We start from the raw sequence: 24,231 nt of genomic DNA on the forward strand, positions 1-24,231 counted from the left end.
CAGAACCTACGTGCGGCACAGTGATGATATCATCGATACTATTAGAAGGTAATATCCGGGTTTGCAAAGGCATTCGGTGCACAAAGAGCAGATGTGTATCTTTGGTGACTATTAAAGAATACATTTCACTGGAAGTTTCCATGTACAGAGTTCGGCGTGGCTACTTATACTTCCTTAAGGCTTCCAAACTGCACCCCTTACCCCTCCCCCGCCACCAGCACCCCAATCGGGATTTGTTGCCTTCTTACAATATGACAAAACCTTTCCCGGTCTTTCTGCAGATTCTTTTTTCTCCTCGGAGTCACTCAAACACGGCACAAAGGAAGTAAACGAAGCATAAAAGATGAAATCCACGCCTCATTTCCTCATTACTGCCGCACATTAATAACGCCGAGATACCAGAGAGAACACTAAATTGATTTTCATATCTCGCAGTCGGCTTTAGAACTTGCAGCACAGAAATGCCGGGGTCGCTTTCAGGGGTCGCACTTCGAAAAGATGGAGAGCCACGGGCAGCGATGGCTGACGCGCCCTCCATGTAAGAAGGGGGACTCAGAAACGCGTTAGCTTTCCTTACGTTCCCATGAACAGGGATAAAATACACGGTGTCATTAGTGTTCCAGCAGTTAAAGTGTCCCGATCACCCGCACAATGCACGCAGCCATGTGGGGTTCCAGCACTACAGTACGTCGTCCCTCCAAGTCTTTATCAAAAAGCTGCCGTCACTTTAAAGTTGACCCATCAGTAACTTTACAAGCCTGTAAGAATAAACTGCTGCAGGCAGGAAGAAGCATTTCCTCAGTCTCCTCTCCCCCAGTGATCAGACTGCAACATTGTAGCCAGTTGCAAGGTGAGAGGCAGCAGCAACCTGTCAGTGATGTGAGCAGCGGCACGTGTCTCCTCACAGCCGCTGCTGAGTCGGTGACAACCAGCAGCTTTGGAGGAGGTGGCTGGGCCCGACGTCGGCAGCGATGGAGGAGGCAGGGCCCAGCCATGGAGGAGGCAGGGCCCAGAGATGGAGGAGGCAGGGCCCAGCCATGGAGGAGGCAGGGCCCAGCCATGGAGGAGGCGGGGCACGGCGATGGAGGAGGCAGGGCCCAGTGACGGAGGAGGCGGGGCCCGTCAGCGACCGTGGAGGAGAAGAAGGTTGACAGGTAAGAGCTTGACCACCCACCTGAAACCCTGCAGAGCCCACCATAGAGACTCTCTGGTGGGCTCTGCAGGTCACTCTCAGGTGGGCTGTTTGGGTTATCAGGTAGGCGTAACTAGAAATCACAGGGCCCCATAAAAAATGTTGCTAATGGGGCCCTGTGATTTCTAGTTACGCCCCTGACTCACACCCCTTTATCTATCATTGGGGATACACGTGGTCTTGGTGGTGGGAGTGAGAAGCTATTCAGGTTCCTTATGAGTGAACTGCTTGCAGATATAAAACACAGCTCCCTATTCATCCATAGATGAAATGTACTTTTGTTTTAATACAAGCAGTGTAAGTACATGAATGTGACGTGGTATCAGCCTCTCGCAGTCCCTGTACAGCAGGGCTGGTGCGTGAAAGGAAGAAGCAGCGCAAGGAGCCAGTTATGCTGCCAAAAAGCATGCTGATAGAAGAAGAAATCAAAGTGAGAGAAAGATGGGCTCAGCACTGTGCTACTTCTCCTTCACTGTCCAGTCGCAGGCTGGAGGGCGGGTCCATGACACCCTGACCTCTGAGCGATGCTGGCTGTCATTCAATCTGGAAGACTGAGGACATCTAGTGGCAGAAAAGGAGTACTCCAGTGGTGTTGAAGAGGTAAAGGGGGAGAGACGAGGTGTGTGTGTGTGTGTGTGTGTGTGTGTGTGTGTGTGTGTGTGTGTCAAACCATGATTCAAAGCCATGACCTCCTGTCCCCGGCGGTACCAATAACTGAATCAGGAGGGAGCAAAGAAGAACCTCATCCCTAACACTGAACCCTGAATCACAACACTAATGAACCCCCTCCCTGCTGCACAGTCCTCCAGCCCTGTGCTATGGGGGATCAGACACACAAACCTACAACAAAACCGCGACAGTAAACAACCAAACCTGAAAACAAAAACAACCTCCTCTGACGCCTCTTCCCTTTAAACCCCCGGCGCCGCTTAAACACGGGTATGAACCGTCGCCGCGACTTCTAATAAATGTTATTGTCGTAATATTTCCCGCTATGTTTGTTAACACAATGTGACAAATTCGCGCGTCGATCAAATACGATATTTTTCTCAGCGGGCTGGAAAACCGCGTTACACTAATAACTGACAATTACTCCAATGACGCGATTAATAAAAAAAATAAAGCCGAGTCTGCTTGTGTTTTTAAATGGTGTCTGAAAAATGGGATAAAGCAACACCACCACCACCGCGCGCGACTATTTATTAGTATAGGAAAATGGACGCCATACACGGGTGAGATTTATAAAAGGATCCTTTGCGTTTTATAAAGAATGAAAAAAGGAAGAAGCGTTCCAATTGCTCCTCCCCCACCCATTTGCATTTTCATTACATACATTATATCATACCCTGTGACATCATCACTGTGCTTCTCTATGCAATGCAGGCAGATCATGGCTTGTGGGAGGAGCCGGCAGGGTGCTTTACAGAGGTTGCTGGGGGAAACAAATAAATCAGAGCACACTGCCTCAGTACTCCTCTCAGGAGTGACTGATGGAAGCAGTAAGCTGGCTTGTGGGAAGAGTTATGCAAATGTAATTGAGAAAAAAAAGCCTTAACGGGTGGATGTCAATCTGGAGGAGTGGGAGGTCCCAGGCAGGCTGTATTTGCATGCAGATTGTCCTAGGTGACATCCACATGTGATGCTGAACCTCCATGATTGAAAGAAATGAAAACCAATGAATGAAAAGGGGCGGGGCCAGGGACAGTCAGGCTGGGGAGGAAAGCGCTTAATGATGCAGGAAGTCCTAATGGGCTTTCCCTGACTTGCTGCAGCTTCTAATGCAGATTGTGAGAAGCTCACAGTGTGCAGTGAAGTCAGAGGAAGCCATTTCAGTCCTACCTCAGCCGTCACAGGCTGCACATCATCGGACACACTGCAGTTGCTCGATGTTCTGTGTTGGAGGACAGGTTTCATAAAAGGAGAACCTGTCACCTCCAAACACTATCACATACGGTACGGGTGTACTATCTGTACTCTATACTGCTGCGCTATGGATTTTGAATTTTGCTGGCAAACTGGTGACCATGCTGACCAATGAGAAGTGATTCTTCGCACGGTTACAGGAGAACTATGAGGGTGAGTGTAAATAACTCATCCTCATAGTTCGAGCCGACGCGTGACAATGAAACTGTCACACGTCGGCTCAATAGATCGGTAAGTGAGCGAACACATACCGTCGCTCGCTCCCTTCTCGATCATCTCCCTGCTCCGATCCTCCAGGGCTGACTGGCGGAACGGACGGGGGAGGGGGCGGGTACAGCTGGCTCTGCCTCTAAATTGGCAGAGCCAGCTTCAATCAGCCAGCTGGGTGGATCACGACAGTATTGTCGAGATTCGTCCCGGCTGCAGCGTTCTCAGTATATAGCGGGGCAATAGCTCGCTATATACTGAGCTTTGGGTCACGGGAGGAGCTTAGTTTGTGTCCTCCCGTGACCCTGAAGAGAACTATGGGAAAAAACACTTACCCCATAGTTCTCTTTTAAATATGGTTTTGGTTAATATTATTTTTTGTATCAGTACAAGTAGATTGTCATGAGGGACAAGTAGACGGGGCCACGGCTTTAGTCCTTAAAAAAGTAGTTTTTTAAAAAATTTCCACACCCCTAATACACTATGGGAAGAAGACAAGCTGGCAAAGACAGTGTGATGGTTTGGGCAATGTTCTGCTGGCATAGCTGCAGACCGGTCATGATGCCTATACTGACCCGTGCCCAACACCAAAAGTGCCTACAATGGGCACGTGAGCATCAGAAATGGACCACAGAACAATGGAAGAAGGTGGCCTGGTCTGATAAACCATGTGGTTGGCCAGGTGTGTGGGTGTCGCCACCCAGGGGAAGAGATGGCACCAGGAAGCACTATGGGAAGAAGACAAGCCAGCCGAGGCAGTGTGATACTTTGGGCAATGATCTGCTGTGGAACCTTGGGTCCTGCCATTCATGTAGATGTTACTGTGATACGTATCACCGACCGACAGAAACGGTATTCCCTGATGGCAGTGGCCTCTTTCGGCAGGATAATGCGCCCTGCCACACTGCTACAATGGTTGAAGAATGGTTTGAGGAACGCAACAAGGAGTTTGAGATGTTGACTCGGCCTCCAAATTCTCCAGATCTCAATCCCATCGATCATCTGTGTGTGTGCTGGAAGAACAAGTGCGATCCATGGAGGCCGATCACCTCACAACCTACAGGACTGAAAGGATCTGCTAATGACGGCTTAGTGCCAGATACCACAGCGTACCTTCAGAGGTCTAGGGGGGGCCACGCCTTGATGGGAGAGGGCTGATCTGGGGGACCCACTCAATATTAGGCGGCTGGTCATAATGTTATGGCTGATCAGTGTATATTGCTTTGATCCGGATCCATTATTTCAGAGTTTCATTTTACCTGAAATTTATTCATAGAAAATAAAAGTGAAAATTGCTGTTTATTGGGCAGAAAAGCGAAATCCCATCGTTTACAGATCTCCGAGCCTGAGTTTAATCCGCTGAGCTGTGAACACTTCAATCCTTTAATCCCGGCCGGTAACCATCTTATCACTTCAATGGCGGCACACTGATCATTTCCTCATTAACACCGTTGTAATTGAAGTGGTTTTTTTTCCAAAGCGCCCGATCCTGAAGCGTCCTTTTCACCCCGCTCTCTTCCACTCTACACGCAAACCTTCTTTGTTCCGGGGACATTCGCAAAGACGCTACACCTTTTTTTTTTTTTTTGTGGCGCAGCGACCGCCAAAATCACCTCCAGCTCGGGCGCCATGCAAAACGCGTAGCGTGCCAGGGCCATGTCACCTGCAAACAGGACACGATTCGAGGCGGCCTTGTAGGATTAGTGAAATGTTTAATTAATGTTATTTGGAGGAAGATAGAAAAAAGGTAATGGGACGGTTTTAGCACAGGAAGTAAACAAAGCGGGTTCCAGGGGGCTGATGCCAAAAAAACAAATTGGTCTCGTACCATGGCGCACCTGCCGAGTCTGGCGGTACAGAACGGGTTCGCAGTGAATGGTCTTTGAAACGCGTGACTGTTTGGCCAAATGTATCCGCTCACCTACAAACCCGGGAGTACAACGCTCGAGCTCCAATGTGGCCCCACACTTCACCAATGCAGCGTATGGCTGAACCATCTGCCAAGGGTTTGAAAATTCAAATGGCAGCACACAAGGATTCCTCCACTCCTCCCGCCAGCCCTGGAAGAGGGCTGTCCTTCACAGGGGCACATATTTGAGTACTTGTGTGCACTTTGCCTCTGTGCAGAAGCTTCCTGTAATAAAGACCACTCACTGCTCCTCTCTCCCCTTGTGCAGGGTGACTGGTCTGGTCTCTGCCCTCTCCTGTAATAAAGACCGGCCATTGCTGTTCTCTCTCCTTGTGCAGGGTGACAGGACTTGCATCCGCCCCCTCCTGTAATAAAGACCGGTCACTGCTGCTCTCTTCTCTTGTGCAGGGTGACTGGTCTTGTCTCCGCCCCCTCCTGTGGTTCTTTAGAGGCAGTGGGTGGGGCCTGATAGGGTGGGGCCTGATCCCTCCCAAATCTCTGCTCTCTGCACCGGCTATGTACCCCACAGTAATCATGTCACCAGATTTACAATTGGATTGCGCGCCACCAGCACAGATAATGATAACATGCAAATATGGGGGCTGTTTTTCCAGAGAGATGAACTCATCACTGTGCTTCTTCTCCTTTCACTGTTCAGTCACAGGCTGACAAGAAGCACATTGATAGGAAGAGAAATCAGGGTGAAAGAGAGATGAGCTCATCACTCAGCTGCTTCTGTCCAGGTCACAGGTGGACAAGAAGCATGCCAGCAGGAGAAGAAGAGAAGAAATCAGAGTGACAGAGAGATAAGCTTAACAGTGCACTGCTTCTCCTCTCACTGTCCAGTCACAGCCTGACAAGAAGCTAATAGAAGAAGAAATCACAGTGATAGAGAGATGAGCTCATCAATGCGCTGCTATTTAATTTGCTGTCCAGTCACAGGTGACAAGAAGCATGCTAACAGGAGAAGAAATCAGAATGACAGAGAGATAAGCTCATCACTGTTCTTTTATTCCTTTCACTGTCCACTCACAGGTTGGGGGCATGTCCGGGATGACCTGTGCTCAAAGGCTGAATTACCTTGGCAAACAGTCTACCGAGGACACCTAGTGGCAGGAAAAGGTGCTGCAGGGGAAATCTCTAGATTAAAGCGGAATATCGCGGCAAAAGCTGTTTTTTTATTTTATTTTACCTTTTAATAGGCTAATTATTTTTATCTTATTTTTGGCCGCAGTTCCGCTTTAACGATTCGCCAGCGGGCCGCTAATCCTTACACCATAATAATGAGAGAAAAAAATCAGTTGTCGCGTTATTCCCTCGCTGTGATGCATAACGTCTCCAGTCTCCAGCAATTGATTCCTAGAAGTATTAGGGGGCAGGTGGCGTCGTTGAGGGTGTTCGCTCTGCCGGCAGACGAAATGCTAATCGGAGGTATATAAGGAACATAATATCAGAATCCTGTTGGCGCGGCACGCGCCCCCCCCCCACGTCTGCAGCATACATGAATATATGTTTAATATTTTAATAGACAGAACTGGAGGAATCGTGTGCTTATTAAACCTGACAGTCCACTCAGCGCGTTACCTGAGGCCAATCTCCCCTCGCCTCAATTCCCGCATAGATTACCCAATTGTTTTTAACAAATGGCTTAACCCCCCACCGCCTGCTGGGAACGTGGGCCGCCGCGCCAATCACACAACCGGGTCGAAAAGTCTCCCAATATTGTTTCTGAAGAGGCAAAAGGTGTATTTTCTCATCTCCGACAAAATAAAACAACAGATATTGTGCAGAGAAAATGTAAATTCGGCATTTAAAAAGCAAAAAGGCGAGCCGGCGTCTGTGGAACGACGACAGGAGCAATACGCGAATGCGCCGGCGAGCGTTCTCAGCGGGGTTGTCCTGAGTGTCTGGCTGATCTGCATATTTCAGAGTTGGGAGATGAAAGGGTTAACAGGTTATATTTCATGACACAAAAGTTCACAATCGGCGCCAAAAGTTCCGTTACATTGTAACAAATGAAAGATGAGAGCTCTTTATATTAAAAGGCTCTTTGTATTAAAGCAAGGGTGGGCAAACTCCGCCCCTCCAGCTGTGGTTGAACTACAAATCCCATGAGGCATTGCAAGATTCTCACAGCCACTGGCATGACTCCCAGGGGCAGATGCACGGTGGGTTTTGTAGTTCAGCAACAGCTGGAGGGCCGGAGTTTGCCCATCCTGAACTGAAGGTTTGATGTTGTAAGCTGTGTGACGCGTCCATTAGGAGGACGCAGCTACGGTCGGCCACCCAAGCAAACGGGCACCAACACTTCCGTTTTCTGTGCGGAGCAGAATGGAGAAACTACAATGTCCATCATGCAATGAGAATTGTAGTTGTGATTGTGGGGAGGATTGTGGGGAGGATTGTGACCAGTCCTGTAGTTGCTTTTTGATGGAAGGATAGTTTGAGACTACCGGGTCCTCCCATGGCCTCACCACTCGTTAAAACTTGCACTGCACAGGGGATGTCACAAGACTCCGCACCGGAGAACAGCGGGCATAGTGGCCCCCGGTCCTACCAAATGGCAAAGCATGAAGCCCCTAATGAAGCCGCATGGTGGCCCTACACAAAAGCAGGGACCCCCCTCTCGTCCCCGGGGGGGGCCGGGGTCACCTAAATTGAGAAGTCAATGCACATGTAATCCAAAAGGAGCACCAAACGCAGGTTTTTAAAGTCCAAAAAGTATTTATGTAGAATCTCTGACAACAACATGACATTAGTGGCAGCCAACGCGTTTTGGGGGCTAAACAATCCTCCTTCCTCAGGGCTTAAGCACTTTACTGGACAGGATTGGATTCGGAATATAGTTCCTGGGGGCTTCAATCTACACCAGGAGATCTGGTCAAAACATGGCTGCCTGTACCCGCAGCAGAGAAGGAGCAAGGCGGTGACGCCATCACGATTGTAGTCCAGCTGCACTTCTTCCAGCCCCGTGGCAGAAAGTATGTACCGCCATACAGACCTGTGGCTGGGGGGTAAACACTGCAAGAGGCTGTGCACTGCGCCTGCGACGCACTGATCGTGGGTGCAATGCTCTGCAGGCTTCAATGTAAAAAAAAAGGTAGTAAATGCACATTGATCATAATATCGAAGTTGCTGCATTTAATGCTTGAAAAAGGTGGACTGTGCCTTTAAATTTTGTATGTGTATGTGCGTCAGCTAGACCGCTGTTCTGTGCTGAGAGCGTGCATTCTAGTGCGCACCCAACACGGTGACCAAGCTTCGCCGTCAGCTCCCGGCCATTAAGACCCCTCAAAAGGGGTGCCAGGAGTTGGCAGCAAGGGGTTAAGCAAAATGAAATGTCATTTGGTTAGGGTTTACCTCCTGAGAGCTGCACATCAGAAATCAGACAGAAAGAGGGAGCGAGGACACCGTGAGCAAGCTTGATTGCACTGCACACTGCATTTCTGACATGTTTCAGTCACTGGAGACCGGGGCGGTGGTGCCAGCACGACAGACGAGCACATGAATACCTAGGGGTTGATGCAGGTGGCAATTAGCGTTTCTGCAAAAGTCTGTGGCAGAGAAGCTTTGTCACCATGCACATGTGTAGGAATAGCCGCGGAAAGCTCATTGGCCGGTTCCGCTGGTGTTCGGCGTAAATGCTCATATGAGGGATTAGGGTCTCTGACCGGCCCGGGACTCACACAGATTGCATCCAGGGTCAGCATTCTCTGATCGCATCCAACTAGATGCAGCTATTCATACAGGGTGCGTGCAGCCCTAGTACAGGGTGTCACTGCGTTCAGCAGCATCAGCCTAATCGCTCACATGAGCAGTTGCATTGCACAGCAATGTCACCATACGGAGCTTCCTAAACACCATCCACCCTGAAACAAGACAAATCCAATCACATGCCCCGGCTTGACACAAATGATTCTGTTCATATTTTGGATCGCCTCCCCCGCCCCCCTCCGGGGCTTTTGGAACAACTCTTAAAACATTAGCCGTCTCTGTCTTCTTTTTAATTTGCAACGTTTTATTTTTATCGCCAAATAAAAGCCCTGAGCACCGCTGTAAATTACACGGCGCCCATTCCTCTCCCCCCTCCCCACACACGCGCGCGCCTCGCAGGCCGCCAGTGATAAAGACGAAAGACGCTTTTTGGGACATTGAAAAAAATTCCTCTTTTAACCCAAAAAAAAAGTCACGGAATAAAAGGGGTATACGTCTTGGATGTGGACAGTTTGTGTAACAGATGTCGGCGCGGCGCGGCAACCCTGCCGGCTGTGCTTTGCGCATTACGGATTCAGAAGCGACGCTTTAACTTAGCAAACACGCCGCATCAATTTTTAATTCGGTTAAAATAAAATCACATTTAAGAGAAGCGCGGGGCTCGGGTTTTATGACGGTGATAAAATATGCGATTCTGGGAGTTACGGCCTCCTGCTTTCGACTTCCAAATCCCAGCAATGGCTGCGCGGCGGGAACAAGGGGAGAATAAAACTGCCACCGGGGCGTGGGGGGATTCTTAACCCTTCGATCGCCCGGCCCGTCAGGTTTAATATGCGGGGGCTCGTATGTTTTATGACGGCTCTATAGGACTTAAAGAGCATCAGACCTGCAGGCTTGGCTCGGCTCCCGGGTTGTTACGGTGGCCCGAGTTAAGTTTTTCTTGGGCCTATTGAATCTAAACTGCGTCCGACCTCAACGGACTCACTTCGCGTGTAACCAACTCCAGGCAAAAATAAAGTTAAAAAGAGAAAACGAAAAAGATACAAAAGTTTAAAAAAAAACCAATTAAACAGCTTTTGTTGTAATATTTAATTTCAATCCAGAACTCTCCCTTGCAGTACTACTTTTGCACCACAAGATGTCCTCGGTCTGAGGACCGGCATTGGTGAACCCACTTCCTCAGAGACACGGTGGGCCACTCCAGCCCTCCAAATCCCAACATGCCTCTGGGAGTCATGACTGTAACTGTCAGTCTTGCAATGCCTCAAGGGACTTGTAGTTGCACAACTGCTGAAGGGCTGGAGTTGTCCACCCTTGGCCTAGGGTGTCCTAGACCACTCCCAGCCTGTGACTGGACAGCGAAAGGAGAAGTAGCGCAGTGATAAGCTCATCTCTCGGTCTGAGTTCTACTTCCTATTGGCATGCTTATTGCCAGAACATTAACGGATTGGTTCCTTGTACCAATGCATTGTTTGTGCTGCAGCGTAGCACTTCCTGATTCCTCGTCTAGGTAAGGATTATGTAGGGACACCCCTGTGCCTACTAGGATTGTCATGTCACATCCCACAGCTAGTGCCGCCATATTCCATGAATGCATAAATATCCTGCAGGTCTCCGCCAGGTATTCCTGGCTTGTGGCACTCCCACGGATGTGACAGATGCAGTGGGTTTCTGCAAGGTCCCAGAAAGCAGCAGCATATGTGCACATGTACAGGATTCTCCTATGCATCCAAATACCTGAGACCTGTGGCACTCTCAGGCATGCGCACAGCACAAATCACTAGCATCTGTGCACATGCACAAGATTCTCCCACTCATGTGCAGATGTGATGCAGGCCCCCGCCAGGTCCCGAATAACTGGCAGAGACCTGTGCCATTAACATGCATGCGCACAGATGCCACGGGTCTCTGCAAGGCCCCAGAAACCAGCAGCATCTGCACACATGCGCGAGATTCTCCCATGTATGCGCAAATGTGCCACAGGTCTCCGTCAGGTCCCAAATACCCATCTCGGACCTGCGGCAACTCACGTGCATGCACACAGATGTTACGGGTCTATGCAAGCTCGCACAACCCAGTGACATCTACGCACATTTGTGACATTCCACACATGCACAGATGTACCACAGGTCTCTGCCAGGTGTTTGGAACCTGTTGCGCTCCCACGCATGCGCACAGATGCCGTGGGTCTCTCAAAGGTCCCAGAAACCACCGGCATCTGTGCACATGCACACAAGAATCTCCTCAGCATGCGCAGATATGCCACAGGTCTCGGCCAGGTCCAAAGTACCTGGCACAGACCTGCAGCTCACCTGCGCATGCGCAGAATGTTTAAGCACATCACAGGGAAGGGGCTGCAGGAGGCAAACATAGCAAAGCTTTCACCAGCCACAGACACAAGGGTTAACCAGCCTCATCTCTCCAGAAATCTCAGATACGGTAAAACGATGGATAACACGCGGAATCAAAAGCGAGAGGGATCACAGCTACATCTGACCCCAGGGAACGGCAGATATGTTGGTAATAATTGTTCTTGCTTCCTCTCGGGGAAGGTCGCGGGGGTCGCGGCGAGATATTATGTCATCGTCTCCACAATCCCATCACTTTCTGGAATTAGAGAGACCTCGGTGTTCACGCAATTCCAATAAAACCTGTTTCAATGGCGCACAAGCCGGGCCGCCTGACGACTGGCGGATTAATATCATAAAAATCATATTTTCAGTAAAGGGGAAAACCGTTTCCCATTTATTAGCGGTAATGATGAGCGCACGTAAAAGAAATTCCCGGGCGCACTTCATGTCTCATTATATGGCTTGTAAAATATAAGTGGACTGAATATAGATCCCCAGCCAAACCTGAGATACAGTTGCAAAAAAAAGTATGTGTATATGCATACATATATATGCACATAGTATACAGTATATATATTAGGGATGCACCAATACCATCTTTCCGGTATTGAGTACGAGTACGGACACTTTGCTTTCAGTACTTGTCGATACCTAGTACTGATACCGGTGCTTCCGCAGTCATGGAGCCGGCTTCCTGGGCAATCTGATTTCCTGAGAAGCTAGCTCCATGCTGTCTGGCCGGCTTGATTGTGCTTGGCCGGGAAACCGGCTTCCCAGCCAATCAGCATCACGCCGGCTTCCCGTACCTGCGTTCGCTCACCTCTCGATCCCGTCACGGCTCTCTGCCGTGACAGGGGAGGGGCTGGATTCCCCCCTCCCCGCTCCGATCCGCCAGCGCTGACTGGCGGAACGGACGGGGGAGGGGGCAGGTACAGCTGGCTCTGCCTCTAGATAGGCAGAGCCAGCTGTCAGTCACGCAGCTGGGCGGATCCCAGCACAATTGTCGGGATCCGCTTCAGCTGCGGCGTCTCAGTGCTCGTGGTATACTGAGCCTAGGGTGACGGAGGACGCCAGTTTGTGTCCTCCCGTTACCCTAAGGAGAACTATGGGGAAAAGCCCTCACCCCATAGTTCTCCTTTAAGCAAGATGGCAGCAGACCTGAAAGAGGAACATAGCATGGCACTGGCAGGGATGTAATGGTTGCGGGAAGCACTAGAAGAGAGCAGCCCCAGAAGTAGATGTGTCATATTGTGCAGGCATGCTGTGCCGATGGTGACCCTAACCTCCACCATGATTTACTTCCACTTTAAGGATTCATTATTGGATACATTGTTATTATTGCATTACATTAAATAATGAATAAATATGTTACATTTTGGTTTTTATATCTGTCTGGAGTTCCGCTTTCATTCACAGGCAATAAATCCCCCCTCAGTATGGCTGCCCTCAAGTCGTGTCGATGACAGGTCCACTTTAAGAGCAGCTCTCGGATCACGTTACAATGAGGAAGCCGGTCCACGAATCGCTCGGCGCGCCCACCATGGCTGAACCCTGGTCTGGGACATGGCAGTGTTTGCCGTTACTAAAATTAAAACCGCCGCTAGTTGGGCGCAGGCCGGCCGCCAGCCATTGTTCCGGGACGCTCCCACGGCTCGCCGTGTAATTACTGAATGGCATGTCAGCACAGGATTATACAGGAGGTGCAGCCGGGTCGGAGCTGGAAGGCTGCAGAGGGGAATCCCCGGCGTTGTTGCTGGTAGGACGAGACCTGAACTGATCCCGAGCTACTCGGAGGAAAGAAGAACTGAAAATTTGATTGTCAAGTATTTGATCAAGAAATGCATGGATAAAGAAAGCGCAAGTGGCTACCAGGGCATGCTGGGACTTGCAGTTCTACAATTGGAAAGGCCAAGTTTGATTGGTGACTTAGTGTATGTAAACCCCAACAAGGAACTTCTCTCATTACTCCTGACTGGCCTGTTCAATAAATCATTTTGGTATATCTGTACAGATAAATACCTGTTGATCCTGCCGGAAATCCAGCGTTTGCAATATCCGGAGCTCCCTGCCTCTGCTGCACTGAGATCTCAAGTACACTGCGTGCACAATTATTAGGCAACTTGTATTTTCGAGGATTCATTTCATTACATGCAGTCCCCGGGTTAGGAACAAGAAAGGAACCAGACCCAAAAAGGCGGGCACTCCTCGTCGGCATGTCTAACAAGAGCCAACTTCCTGTAATTTACGTACAGTACTACGAACCAGACCCAAAAAGGCGGGCACTCCTCGTCGGCATGTCTAACAAGAGCCAACTTCCTGTAATTTACGTACAGTACAACGAACCAGACCCAAAAAGGCGGGCACTCCTCGTCGGCATGTCTAACAAGAGCCAACTTCCTGTAATTTACGTACAGTACTACCAACCAGACCCAAAAAGGCGGGCACTCCTCGTTGGCACGAGCGCGGTAGCATTACAACTACTGGAACGCTGCGCGGTACACTTTGGCTGCATCCTGGGATGGGACCCCCTGCTCTACAGTAATAGCCTCCGTCGCTACAGCAGGACCCTTTTTGGAGCGGATTTTGCCGCGATTCTAGTTTGCTCAATGCAACCATTTGCGCGATATCGCGCGACAAACCACGCAAAATGCAAATCGCGCGACAAATGCCAATCGCTCAGTGTGAATGGGGCCTTAGGCGAACATCTATTATGTGTCCACAGTTATTGGGTAACTATTAGTGTGCGGGTTTATTTTGCAACTAAATGGAAAACAAATATTTTCCATCTCATTTGTTTATTTTCATCTGTTAAAGTCAGAATAATAAACAAACAACTCAAAATTTACAAATAAACATTTCTGACATTTACAAAAACAAAATCAGTGACTAATACAGCCGAGTCCAGTCCTCAGCCTCCCATCCATGGAGTCTGTTAGTTTCTTCATCTGTTGACAATAAACTTGTTGTGCAGCAGCAGCCACGGCCCCCTAGACACTGTTCAGAGAGGTGCACTGCGCGTAGGAATGCGCTGCAAAACGCCCTACGCCCAAAGAAGTACAGGAGCTTCTTTGGGGCATATTTGCCGCGCGTATCCATTGGGATACAGCCAGGTAGCCCTCGGAAACGCACATTTGTCGCGCGTTTTCTTTACTGCGAATTGCGGTAGAAACGTGCGACAAACGCGCATATTTGATACGCCTAGGTGTGAACCCAGCCTAAATCTCCCATTTAGGAAGGGCCCACAAGTTCTCAGTAGGGTTTAGGTCAGGTGAGGAAGGGGACCAAGTCATTATTCTTTCATCTTTTAGGCTGGGTTCACACCATTTTCCGGACCAGATCTGGAACATAGTGCATTGCATTTTTGCCGCGTTTGGAATTTTGTTTTTTTTCGGTAGCTTAAAATGGTCTTCCAGGTGCGTTCCATGCGTTTCAGTGCATTCCAGACCAGACAAAATAAGACAAGCAGTATTTTTCTGGTCTGGAATGGACTGCGTTGGTGGGAACAGAGGCCAGAAATAGCATAGGGATACATTGGGTCCAGAAACAGTCTGGTCTGGTCTGGAGGTAATCTGGATGTGGTGTGAATGGGCCCTTAGGCCTTTACTGGCTAGCCACGCAGTGGAGTACTTGGATGCATGCGATGGAGCATTGTCCTGCATAGATATCATGGTCAGACTTTTTCCTGTACCACTGTTTGAAGAAAGTGCCTTCTAAAAACTGGCAGTAGGTTTGGGAGTTGATTTTGAGTCCATCTTCAACCTGAAAAGGTCCAACTAGCTCATCTTTATTAATACCAGCCCACCAGTACCCCACCTCCACCTTGCTGGCGTCTAAGTCGAAGTGGCCCAGTCTTGACGTTCCAACTTATGTGTCTTGTGCAGAGGTGGTCGGGTTTCAGCCCTGCTTACCTTGGCCATGTCTCTGAGCACTGAACACCTTGGGGGGAATTTATCAAAACTGAAGCAGAAGAATCTGCAGCAGTTGCCTATGGCAACCAATCAGTTTCTCTCTTAAGTCTGTTCAGTTAAGGTTTGAAAATGAAAGAGAGAAGCTGATTGGTTGCCATGCACAGCTGCTCCAGATTTTGTCTACCCCAGTTTTGATAAATTCCCCACCTTGTACTTCTGGGCCCTCCAGGTAGGTTGCAGTTCTGGAATATGACAGCACTGGAGGATGATGGGTTCTTGGGAGCTTCGCGCTTGATTCTTCCCAAATCTTTGTCAGTTAATTTGCATCTTTCTTTCCCAACACGTTTCATGCGACCCTGTTGACTATTTTCAACAAAAAGTTTGATGGTTCTGTGATCACGCCCTAATATCTTAGCAATTGCAAGTGTGATGCTTCCCCTGAAAGACTTTTTACCATTTTTGACTTTTCAGAGTCAGTTAACCCCTTCATGACTGAGGCCCTTTTTTCAATTTTTGCACCCATGTTATATTCCACATTTTAGGCCTGAAAATGACGTAAAACCCCCCAACATTATATATTTTCTGAATGCCAAGACCCTATAGAATAAAATGGTGGTAGTTGAAAATTTTTATGTTGCGCAATATTAGCGCAACTCCTTATTAAACCCCAAAATTTAGTGACAAATGTAATTAAATGCCCCAAAACACAACAAATTACCCATTTTTTTAATGAAATATAAAAGATGAGGTTACAACGAGTAAAACGATACCCAACATGCCCAGTTTACAGATTGCGTGCGACCGAACAGTCGGCTCTACAAGTTTAAAACAGACTCCCGGCGGCAAAAGTTGCCGGGAGTCTGTTTAAACAGCCCCGATGCTGGCGACGTACACTGTACGTCGTCAGTCACGAAGGGGTTAAACCTCTTTTTTGGCCCTTTTTGCCTAAGGAAAAGAAGCTGCCTAATTATTATACACACCTTGATATTGGGTTTTGATCTCCTTAGGCCACACCCTCCCTCATTGGCGCTCTCAGTGTATCGTGGGCAATAGCTCGCTATACACTGAGTGGCCAGATTATTATGACCCCCCCCATCAGTACTTCGTTGGGCCGCCTCGTGACTCCACGAGATGGTGAAAGGTGATGCGAGGAATCTGACACGGCACTGTTGCCCTTCTGTTGTCTTGTACTAGTCTTGCCACTCTCCGTTCTGCCCTAACATTGACTAGTCGCTGACGGCCACAATTCGCATGTTCAGACCCAGATTTTCGGCTGACAGTCCGGTCTTTAAACACTTTAACAACAGCTGCTCTTGAACATTTAACAAATTCTGCTGTTTTGCTGATACTCGCTCCATGGCTCCGAGCGCCAACAATCACCCCGCGTTCAATGGCTGTTAAAATCGCGTTGTTTCCCCGTATCTTCAGAAATAATCACTTCTACTGTCGTGGTAACCAACCTGCTTCCCTATTTATAATGGTCTGGCCCTCCAGCAACTTCAGCGCGAAATTATAGCTAATTTGCCTACAAACGTCAGGTGGTCATAATAATCTGGCCACTCAGTGTATACAGAGCTTTGGGTCACGGAAGGACACTAGTATATGTCCTCCTGTGACCCTAAAGAGAACTATGGAGGAAAACACTGACCCCATAGTTCTTTTAAGGAGCCAAGAAACCCAATTTAAACTGCAAGAAGCATTTTTACAGTTTTTTTTTATCTTATGCTATTTGAATGGGAACATGTAACAAATATAAAATCCGTGTTATCCCAAATTGGCTGAGAAAGTGGAAATACACTTTAAGCAAAGGACACCAGGACCCTGAGGGACTCCAAACTCACAGACCGTATTTCTCAGGCAGGAGTGGAAATCCTTTGTCAGCAGTTCAGCCTTTGTACAAGTAAAGCGTCGCCAAAATATCACTTTCCTTTAGCAAATGCCGATCGATCGGAGCCCAATGGCAGCACAGCATCCGATACGTGAATATGGTTTGAGTTTTCCTCTGGCAGATTCCCCGAAAAAAACTCTGCAGATTGCTGCCATCTGCACGGCAGAGGAGGACTATTTACACAGCGCTCTGCAGGACGAGGTCCAAACCTCACACGCTGAACCCTTACTGCTATGAAATCCGAGGAGAGGCTGTGCCAAGCGGTAGGATCCGTCTGAGAAAACGAGGCGCCTTTAATCTGAGGGATTAAAAGGAAAAGGAACGGATCACTGTGTTACTCCTCATAATCCAGCCGTGCAAGTGACCCGGGACTAGCCGCTCCCTGCAGCCGGGCGCGTTTGCGGGATCGCACATTCTAGGAAACAGAATGGGAAAGCGCATTTCAATGGACTCAATACTGCTGAATGAAAGTTGCCAATACGGAGTGCCGCACGTCAACCAAATCTGCACTCACGTTGGCGTGTTACGGTAACGTGCGGAAAATGTTTTAAACAGCGCCCCCAAAGCAACATCTCAGTAGCGGGAAATGCACACATGCTAGCAGTACTTCGAGCTGCATTAGGGCTCATTCGCATGGGCGTGCATGTCTGCCCATGCACAGACCTGCCCCTGGGAGGGACAGGTGCTGCGTGTAATTGCATGCAGCAGGCTGTACCTCCCTATGGGAGGATGTGATTACATGCCGACCCAAACCTGCACATCTGTGCAGGCCTAGGTACCCACACTTGGATGAAGATGGTGAATGGGCCCTTAGGGCCGGTTCACACCATAAACAGTGCATTGCAGAGCAGCCAGCCTCTGGAACGCACTGTATCGCATTCCAGCCAGCTTTCTGCGGTCAGGGGCGGGGGGCGCGTTGTGTTGCATTGAAGTCAATGGCACCGCAGCCACGCAATGCGAGCGCCCGCACCAGATCGTGTGGCACATCAGTGCCTGCGTTTCCGGTCCAGTGCGATCTGCAAAAAGAGTATGCTTGCCGCATTTTTGCAGATTGCACTGGACCGGAATGCAGGCACTAATGTGCCACGCGTTCTAGTGCGGGCAATCGCACAGTGGTGCCATTGACTTCAATGCACCGCAACGCCCCCTCATGCCCCTGAACGCAGGAAGCCGGCCGGAATGCGATACAGTGTGTTCCAGAGGCTGACCGATCTGAAACGCAATGTTTATGGTGCGAACCGGCCCTAAAAGAGGAACTCCCATGGCAAAGGGAACGTCCGCATGGTTAGATGATGGAAGTCAGCAGAGCTTCACCTCATTCCCTAAGGGAAAAATTCCCTTGCACAGTGAACAGCCAATTTGTCTTTAGTAGATCGACCCCAAAGTTTTGATGTTTCTCCGTCACAGATTCTTGCACTGGCGAAGCTGATCCCGTCTGAATGGGCCCTTATAAAGCCACGTTTCAGATTCAGGAATATCACAAAGTCCCATCCCACTCCTAATAACCAGATCCACCTAGAAGTCTGTAAACTTAATGAAGATGCCCATAGGATGTACCACTGGCGTCACAAGGTGGGTGCGGCCCGCACCCGGGTGACACCAAAATGACTGACAGTCATTTTGGTGTCACCTTCTCTGAAAAGTCCAGCACTCGGTTATGGACCGAGAGCACGACAGTTTCAGAAGAGAAGATACCTTATCCCGCCGGGTGAACGAACGTCCCCTCCTCTCTCTGCCAGCGTCCATCACCAAGATGGCCGCCAGCAGGTATCAATAAGATGGATTCACATACATGATGACGTCAGGGCGGGGTATCTGCTTCGGGTGACCCCCGGCCTCGGGACACCCCTGAGATGTACTTCCTCAATGCACTGACACCATTTGCACTTTCTTGTATAACCGCTCTCAGAGTCTGACTTCTGTACCACAACTCAACGTCTGAGCAATGTAACATTATAACTGCTTGCTGGAAGCAACGCATGATGGGATATGTAGCCTTGAGAAATGGAGATTGCATCACATCAAGCAGCAGGGAAAGACGCAAAGCACGCTGGGAATCCAGGAAGTTGGTGAAAGTGATGGGCAGACGGAAGGCAGCGCTCACTACATAAAAGGGATTTGATTGCATTATCAGAAACAACTCTAGTCTGTATTCCTATCACAATGATGATGTCATAACAGGAGAGGATATGCTGGGACAACTCCTTCAGTGTGCGTTGCAGTATTGCAGTGTGAACGGGCACTTGGATCCCACATTGCAGATCAGGGTAGACAACCTCGGTACTGTAGCTGTTGTGGAACTACAACTCCCATGTGGCATTGGAAGACTGACCACCACAGGCATGACTTCCTGAGATGAAAGCATGATGGGAATAGTTGTTTTATCACAGCGGGAGTGCTGAGGGTACCTACCCCTGCTGTAGATACACATCTATGAGGCTGTGGGTACAGGAGGTGCCTAGGCACACAGACATACAGGGAGTGCGTCGCTACATTTCATTCTAAACAAAATATCGAAGATTCTGGCCCAATAACCATTTCTAGAGATTTCCTAGAATGTAACAAATCGTCACTTTTTGATTTCAGCCTCGTTCCCACCAGACACAGTGCGTTCCGGCCCGATTCTGGCTGGAACGCACTGCACCGCATTGCAGCGGCTCACTATGTTGTGGGGCGGGAGGGGGGCGTGGCGGTCCGTTGAAGTGAATGGCACTGTAGCTCTCCGGCTGCAATGCGATTGGCCGCACAGGATCGCATTGGTCCGGTCCGAACAAAATCGCGATGCAGCATTTTATTCGGACCGGACCGCAGGCATTGGTGTGCCTTGCGTTCCCGTGCGGCCGGAGGGCGTGGCTACGGTGCCATTCACTTCAACGGACCGTCACTCCCCCTCCCGCCCCACAACATAGTGAGCTGGCCACAATGCAATGCAGTGTGCTCGGGGCTGGAACACACTGTGTCTGGTGCGAACGAGGCCTCCAGGTCCACTCAGATGCCAACACAACCTCTAAAGCAGGGGTAGGCAATCTCAGCACTCCAGCTGTTGCGGAACTACAAGTCCCATGAGGCACTGCAAGACAGAGAATGACATGAATGGCTCCCAGAGTCATGATGGGATTCGCAGGATTGCCGAGATTGCCTACCCCTGCTCTATATTATTTATTACAGGTATTTATATACCTGTAATACATACATATACCTGTCTATAGTGTTTGGTAACCAAACCAAAGATATTTTCCTGTTGCTGCCAAAGCACGCATCAGTTCCTATTTATTACACAGCAATATCCTAACATCCTCAGAGTGTTACAAATGAGATAATAAAAACAATAACACAGCAAATCCCAACCTGTGATAAAACTTTCAGTTCACAGAATATTTTTGTTTTACTCAATATTTACACCGCCGTCAACCCAGCGTAACCTGTAAATAAATATATCCGGATCCGAACTGCAACTTCACTTTACAGAAAGTGACTTTAACGTGAGCTAGAAGTTGTCACCTCGCACGAGTTGCTCTATAGAGACGGATGCATTGGAGCACAATAGGATGTAACGCTATGCCCCCCTCCCCCACTCCAGCACACAACCCCCCAGCCATGTGTGTTAATATGGGGCCCCAATGATAACCCGCAGCCCTGTGTGTGTGTGTGCTGGGGGAGCGGAGTGCAGGCCTCTCCTCTGCCAAGCAGGGAAAAGGCGCAGGCCAGACACATCCAAACACACACTGCGGGGCTCAGAAACTACAGAAACTTTATATAGGCTGCCTGCGTTTCCTGGCATTTTTCTGCACACTAAGGCCTCATTCACACTGCCGCGCATATACGTGCGTATTGTACCATATGCAAATAAATGGCTTCATACACATAGCCGCGTATGGAGTCGTATATTTGCGTAGCGTATATATGCGCAAAAATCGGAATGGAACAGCGATGCGTCCGGGCAGCGTATTTATGCGCACATACACGTGTTCACGCGCATATACATGCATACAGCACATTAAAAATTCCATTACGAGTGATGCATTCTGGGATTGAATATAGTGCACGCATATACGCTCGTATATACGCGCATAGACGCGTATAAACTATTTTGCTTGCGTTGGGTGTGAATGAGGCCTAATACTATAGGGTTTTGTGTTGCCATACAAATCACATCTACAAACAACATTTTGCATGCACTGATTTGAGTCAATTCAAAGGCAGTGAAATGCGTATCAAAGAAGAACTATGGTCTCCAATAATGAATGAATTTTTAAGTCCTTCTGCACTTACAGCTTCCTCTCAGTGCCCCTGCAAAGTCCCACTGCCAGGGACATCCAAGTAATGCAGCTTCCTGTGATGGGGTGGCAACGATGCTGCACTGCTCCGGAGTTCAGAGCAGAGTTGTCACCCTCATGTAGGCTGTGTCTGCTTGCACTACAGTGGGAGGGGATGATGTTGTGGGGGCGTGGTTATTGGCATATGCTGATTCACAAGGATGTAGCTTGTCAATCAGCACATGGCCACAAATTGTCCAGCCCCAACGCTTTCATGATTGAGGGCATGGCCTCTTTTGCTGAACCTGTCTGGAAGCGGGAGGGTATGGGTTATACCATATAGTCAGTCTTGGCCCATGTAGATGTCCGCACGGTCAGTCGTGGCCCATGTAGATGTCCGCACGGTCAGTCGTGGCCCATGTAGATGTCCACACGGTCAGTCTTGGCCCATGTAGATGTCCGCACGGTCAGTCTTGGCCCATGTAGATGCCCACACGGTCAGTCTTGGCCCATGTAGATGTCCGCACGGTCAGTCTTGGCCCATGTAGATGTCCACACGGTTAGTCTTGGCCCATGTAGATGTCCGCATAGTCAGTCTTGGCCCATGTAGATGCCCACACGGTTAGTCTTGGCCCATGTAGATGTCCACATGGGTTAGATCATGTAGTCAGTCTCGGGTCCACGTAGATGGCCACATTTTACAATCACATGAGCAATGTTTGACATGTTTAAACACAAGTTCACAATCAGCACGTACTACCTACGCACACCACTTGCCTGCCTGGGACACTGCTGGAGGATGGGGACTCAAAGCGCAGAGAAGGGCAGCATGTGATTACAAAGAAAAGGGAAGCATGTGATGAAGAAGGGAAGTATGTAATGGTAAAGAGAAGGGAAGTGCGTGATGATGCTGGAGGGAACTGCTAATAAAGTGAAAAGCTCTCGCATTACAACACATTAATTATACAAACCAAAAAGTGCATCTCAATGTCCCAAAACGCATGTACAAGGCATCAAAATGCACATGAGAGTGTGATGAAACAAACGCACAGAGGGTGGGGCAGATAGGGGGCGCAGCACGGGATAGGCGGACACAAGGGGATGCGGGACAAGCGGACACAAGGGGACGCGGTGCGGGACACAAGGGGATGCAGCGCAGGACAGGTGGACACAAGGGGACACGGCGCGGGACACAAGGGGACGCAGCGCAGGACAGGTGGACACAAGGGGACACGGCGCGGGACACAAGGGGACGCAGCGCAGGACAGGTGGACACAAGGGGACACGGCGCGGGACACAAGGGGACGCAGCGCAGGACAGGTGGACACAAGGGGACACGGCGCGGGACACAAGGGGACGCAGCGCAGGACAGGTGGACACAAGGGGACACGGCGCGGGACACAAGGGGACGCAGCGCAGGACAGGTGGACACAAGGGGACACGGCGCGGGACACAAGGGGACGCGGGATACAAGGGGATGCGGCGCGGGACACAAGGGGACGCGGTGAGGGACAGGCGGACACAAGGGGACGCTGCGTGGGACAGGCGGACACAGGGGGGCGCGGGAAGGGGGAACACACAAGCACATAGCACTTAGAACTGACATGAAAGAGTAAACACAGAACAGCAATTGGATGGACATGCTGCTGGGAGTGCAGGACAGACAAGAAGGGTGTAGGCAGGGCCACAGGCTGCACCTCGGGGAGCCCCTAGTAACCCCATCTAGAAGTGGGCGGAGCCAGCACCGTCACACGTGACCCGCACGGAGTGAATGCTGAGTGACAGCGGCCGGCGCCCCCAGGTCCGGTACTCACCCACAGAGCCCAGCAGGAGGTAAAGGAGCCACATATCCCGGAGCGCCGCCAGCGCCGATCCGGGTCACCGTTCCCGGGCACAGCTGTCTCTGCTCACTGCAGCCGCCCGGGACTCTGCATCCTCCCCGTGTTGTGTGTGTGACCCGGAGAGCCGTGCCAGCACCGGGCATGCGCATCGAGCTCCGCCCACCGCCCCGCCCCATCCAGCCTTGGAGCCTAGTGTGTGCCAGAGACGGATTTTCCCAACTCCATGCACTGAGCTCAATGGCTAACATACACCCATCTCTGCTCGTCCATGGGTCACATACACCCATCTCTTCCCGTCCGTACACTGAGCTCCATGGGTCACATACACCCATCTCTGCTCGTCCATACACTGAGCTCCATGGGTCACATGCACCCATCTCTGCCCGTCCGTACACTGAGCTCCATGGGTCACATACACCCATCTCTGCCCGTCCGTACACTGAGCTCCATGGGTCACATGCACCCATGTCTGCCCGTCCGTACACTGAGCTCCATGGGTCACATACACCCATCTCTGCCCGTCCATACACTGAGCTCCATGGGTCACATACACCCATCTCTGCCCGTCCGTACACTGAGCTCCATGGGTCACATACACCCATCTCTGCCCGTCCGTACACTGAGCTCCAGGAGTCACATACACTGATCTCTGCCCGGATCATGTGATCATACAGAAGGCAGACCCTCCCATGAGGAGCACATGTATGAAATGCATGTGTCAGTATTTACAGAAGAGAAGCAAGTAAGATCCAGCATTGCATAGTCTTTGATAAATGTAACCTTTTACAGTAAATATCTGTGACGCCATGGCCGTCCGCAGACGCTCACAGCGTGCGTTGAAATCAGAGGAAGCGATTTCAGTGCAGGAGAGGAGGCGGTACAACCGTGCCAGGGGAGGCGGGAGCTCAGCTTTGTATATCACTGAACAGGAGAGGTTTTATGATTAGCAGAAGTGAAGCTTCACTTTGGATATAAACAAAAACTATCGGCATAAACACTCCGCAAACCGCGCTCTTTGATGTTTCCACCGTTCACCGTCCAA

The 24,231-nt window shown here is 49.9% G+C and overlaps 1 protein-coding gene across 2 annotated transcripts in view; it reads right to left on the reverse strand.

Moving 5' to 3' along the window:
• The window catches only part of LDLRAD3 (low density lipoprotein receptor class A domain containing 3), a 114,351-nt gene extending 91,007 nt beyond the window's left edge, over window positions 1-23,344 (reverse strand). For both annotated transcript variants that reach the window (XM_018557472.1, XM_018557473.1), the window contains exon 1: window positions 23,163-23,344. In XM_018557472.1, the coding sequence (XP_018412974.1) occupies window positions 23,163-23,196 (34 nt within the window). In that variant the 5' untranslated portion in view covers window positions 23,197-23,344. The remainder of the gene's footprint in view (window positions 1-23,162) is intronic.
• Window positions 23,345-24,231: the final 887 nt, after the last annotated feature.

This window comes from Nanorana parkeri, unplaced genomic scaffold, assembly GCF_000935625.1.
Source record: "Nanorana parkeri isolate BGI_ZX_2015 unplaced genomic scaffold, ASM93562v1 scaffold285, whole genome shotgun sequence".
NCBI lineage: Eukaryota > Metazoa > Chordata > Amphibia > Anura > Dicroglossidae > Nanorana > Nanorana parkeri.